The 4537-nt window shown below is 40.9% G+C and overlaps 1 protein-coding gene across 1 annotated transcript; it reads left to right on the forward strand.

The window, feature by feature from the left end:
* The first annotated feature begins 2799 nt into the window (after positions 1-2799).
* LOC109940445 (uncharacterized) lies at positions 2800-4219 on the forward strand. The gene is made up of 4 exons (XM_020539970.1): positions 2800-2911; positions 3005-3053; positions 3134-3459; positions 3678-4219. The coding sequence occupies exons 1-4, from the start codon at positions 2800-2802 to the stop codon at positions 4217-4219; spliced, it is 1029 nt and encodes a 342-aa protein (XP_020395559.1).
* The last annotated feature ends 318 nt before the right edge of the window (positions 4220-4537 follow it).

Genomic DNA, 4537 nt, shown 5'->3' on the forward strand with positions numbered 1-4537 from the left:
TGGAGCGACCAACTAGGTCCCTGCCAAGCAAGTCCGCGGAGTGGAGCGACCGATCATGTCCCTGCCGACCAAGACCGCGAGGCGGAGCGACCGACCAGGTCCCTTCCAAGGAAGGGAAGCAAGATGCAAACCCAAGTCAAAAGTAGCAAAGTCCATGCCAACTAAGACAACACATGACATCCTAGGCCATGGCCAGTCATCCGAATGATAGGCCACAGGCACGCTGAGTGGCCACTAACGATATGACTGCACCTCCCTGAGTACGGACCCAGACGCGCTCCCACAGCTTCGAAGGACCAGACGACCCTATTCATGAAGTGCCTCAGCATCGAAGCTTCTATAGTGACCCGAATACTGGGTAGTGCATGATAGATACACCATATCGGGTGTATGCCTACACACGCCAACAAATGACGTGGGCTCATGACGACAGGCAAGAACGCACGATGTGCAAATGCCCCATGTGACTGACCCACAGGACCCCACACTACCACGAGGATGTCAGCGGAAGACCAGCAAAAGGAACCCATACGATGAGTGGACGAGATAGTACGCCATGATGGGAGTACAGCTACGCATGACCCTGTGGATAGCACCAGAGGAGCCATGCTGCCTAAGGACAGCCAGTCAAGCTCCTCCCAACAAAATACAAGTTCCCATTGTAGAGTTTAGACCTTGAACTATAAAAGGGAAGGACCCCCTCTTTTTTAAAATACTACAATCACACTAGTTGTATTCTTTAATATTGCTAGTTCTAACAATGATACCAATGTCCTTAACCAATCAACTTTATTTATCAACAAACTGAGGGGTCAAGATCCTCGAGTGCAATATATGGTCGATGGGAATCAGTACAACATAGGTAAATATCTTGTAGGTCGAATATATCTGAAGTGGATTGTATTTGTGAAGTCAATATCCTTACCATCGCCGACAAGATAAATTATATGCGCAAGAACAAGGGAAAATGAAGGATATTGAAAAAGCATTGGTGTTTTTGCTACGCCGGTTTTGCATTTTCAAACGACCGACTCATTTTATATGATCGAGGTGTGCTAGACAAAGTTGTTCTATCTTGCCATCCTTCACAATATGGTATTAGAAGATGAAAAAGAAGAGTATCTTGATTTTAATGAGGCTCCAAGTACAACTATTGTTCAAGAACCAGGATTCTCCTCCAAAGAATGTGTTACATTTAATAGAGTGCTAGAAAAATTTATGATTTCGAGATCGTTTAGCTCATTTTAAACTGAAGAAAGACTTGATTGAGCATATTTAGGAAAAAATTGAGGGCCGGTAATTTTTAGACCCATGACACTATATATAAGACTGTTTCCAGTAGTGTTCCCTAAATTTCACTCTCTAAAAGAATATTCTATATTTTTACAACACTCTCTAAAAGATTTCGTTCTATATATCTCTTCTATCTCTAGCAACTTCTGTAATGCATGATTTCAGCATTTTTATTGTAAAACAAAATTAACACCTTAATTCATGAAAGAAAAACCCTTGGCTAAAAAAATATTTAGAGCCAAATTACTCATCTTTCAATAGTAGGATTAACAAATTACTAAAAATTTCTATTATATGGAAATGTGTTCGTGCTAAAATTCAATTATTTAAAATAATTAGTTTTGAAGACAAATTACAAACAGTATAGAGTATATACAAATATATACACGTTGTATTCATTTTTTTATCTTATACATGGAACGTCCACGAAAAAAATCTAAACAAAGGCAGGACCAAGCAACAGACGACGTATAGCGAACTGGACTGGTGAGCCATATTTAGAGGAAGCAAGGCGGCCACTAAATTTTAGTGAATCACATAGCGAGTGTTGCTGCAGTCCTGCAGATGGATAGTCCTCTATATTTATATTTAGAGTACAGGATATGTTGATGGAGACAGTCTAATGATTACAAATTGGTGTGTCATATTTGATCATCTCATCATATAACATTTAAATGTTATTCTCAGTTTAAAGAGGTGTTTAAATTCACTAGATCTAATAGTAGGCTAAAAATTGATAGTGAGCAACTCCAAAAGCTTATATAAGAATCCTAACTAAATCTTAAGTTTACATAGCACTTTTTAAAATAGATAGCTTCCTACAAAGCATGGGTACCAACAAACTATCTAAAGGAAACGCTAACTTGGCTTTTGTGCATGTTTGAATTTTTCTGCATTGCACACTTTGCTCTGACTCAGCTGTGGGATCCGGTTTGAATATTTCTGTATTGCACACTCTGCTCGCTAATTTGGAGTGATAGGGCTTTGTGCATGCGATCTGATCTGCATGTCAGGACGTTCTAGTGTCGCTGAAAACTGTGACCAGCAACCTAAAGTATTTGACTTGAGCAACCTGAAGAATCGGCCGCCGCCAACCTGCAGACCGCTCTCAACGCTCGGCTTTTGGATCCGGTTTGAATAGTTATGCATGTGCAATCTGATCTGCATGACGTTCTGGTGTGCCAATCCACGGGCCGTGACTTAGTGTGCGATGAAGTATTTGACTTCACCAACCTGAAGAATCGGATGCCGGAAACCTTCAGATTCAGATGCGGCAACCTGCAACCTTAAATAGACACCTGCGGTGAACATTGGAGAGCACTCGACGCCTGCCAACTGAACTCAACATCAACGATGAATAGCGGGTAGGACTTGACGCCCGCAACCTGAAGATTGTCACACTACTGCGACAGCCAGGTGGTGTACGGTGCTGTCGAGAATCGGATGTCTAGAAGCTGAAAGTTGTCGCCGCGACTTCGACGTCTTGTACGGGACCACTTCGACGGTATGGAGTCAGATGATGAATTCAATCAGTTTGTAATGAACGACCTGATGGATCCGTCATCTTCAGATGATGAGAATGATCTGTTTTTTGATGTCGCGCACGTGATCGTTGATGGTTTAGTTAATCATCCGAGATGAATTGGTTCTGTTGAGGGACACGCGGTAGTGCATCGTGACAGACTGTTACACCATGCTCTTCTTTACAAAGATTATTTCTCAGATAATCCTACATTCAATTCAAAGACTTTTAGATGGAGGTTCGCAATGATTTCTATTTTTTCCTATTTCTTTTTACATCATTTCAGTATTGCTAATTTTTAACTGCATCGTGATATAGGTTTCGAATGAGGCGACCTATATTTCTTCGCATTATGAATGCTGTTGAGGAACATGACAACTATTTTGTGCAGAAGAGGAATGTTGCCGGTGTGCTAGGTCTATCTTCTCTTCAAAAGGTCGTTGCGGCTTTTCGTATGTTAGCTTATGGAGTTCCGGCTGACGCTTTGGACGAATACATTCGTATTGGTGAGAGTACTGCTCTGGAAGCTTTGCGAAAGTTTGTAGTAGCTGTTGTTGAGGTATTCGGACCAGAGTACATGAGATTGCCTAACGAACAGGATACAACTAGGTTGCTTGCAATTGGAGCAAGCAGAGGATTTCCAGGTATGCTCGGATCCATAGATTGTATGCATTGGAGCTGGAAAAATTGTCCTACCGCATGGCACGAGATGTACAGGGGACATAAAAAGGAGCCCACAATTATACTCGAAGCAGTTGCATCTAAAGATCTATGGATATGGCATGCATTCTTTGGCATGCCTGGTTCACACAACGATATTAATGTGCTTCATAGGTCTCCTATATTTGCAAGGCTTGCTGAGGGGGGGAAGGTCCACAAGTTAAGTACAACATCAATGGGCATGATTATTCAATGGGATATTATTTAGCAGATGGCATATATCCATCATGGGCAACTTTTGTTAAGACCATTCCAGAGCCACAAGGTAATAAGAAAAAATATTTTGCAAAGGCACAAGAAGCCTGTCGAAAGGATGTTGAAAGGGCATTTGGGGTTCTACAATCTCGCTTTGCTATAGTTCGTGGGCCGGCTCGTATGTGGGATGAAGACACACTCCATGACATTATGATGGCTTGCATCATACTGCATAATATGATTGTTGAAGACGAACGGGATGAGTACGGAGGAGAACAATTTTACAACTTCGACGATATGGGACAATATCTTTGTAACTACGACGACATGGGACAAAGGGTGACAGTGTCGCATAATTCTTCACCTGAACTTGATGCATTTATTCAAAAATACAAAAATATCAAGAACAAGGAAACCCACTATCAGCTTAAGGCAGACCTGATCGAGCACTTGTGGCAAAACCATTCTGAGTTATATAAAATTGATTAATGTGCTCTTTATTTATTTTTATCTACTTTATGTAATAAGAACAAAGTTGTGCAGTAAACATGGTTACTCTTTTTTCCACTTCAATTGCCTGCAATCATGTGTGGAGTTAAGTTTTCATAAAAGGTGAGGATAATCTATGAATCAAATATTTATGTTTTCAAGAAATATCCAAACGAGATCTTGTAATTTTTTCCTGTTGTTGTGTACCATGCAGTCCCTTTTTTCAGTCCACTACACGAAACTTGAAAAAAATTTGTCCCTTTTTGAGTACCATGTGATGTCCCGTGTCAAGCAAAAGGGAAAGAAAATTCTAGGAAT

The sequence above is a fragment of the Zea mays genome, chromosome 6 (genome assembly GCF_902167145.1).
Source record: "Zea mays cultivar B73 chromosome 6, Zm-B73-REFERENCE-NAM-5.0, whole genome shotgun sequence".
Lineage (NCBI taxonomy): Eukaryota > Viridiplantae > Streptophyta > Magnoliopsida > Poales > Poaceae > Zea > Zea mays.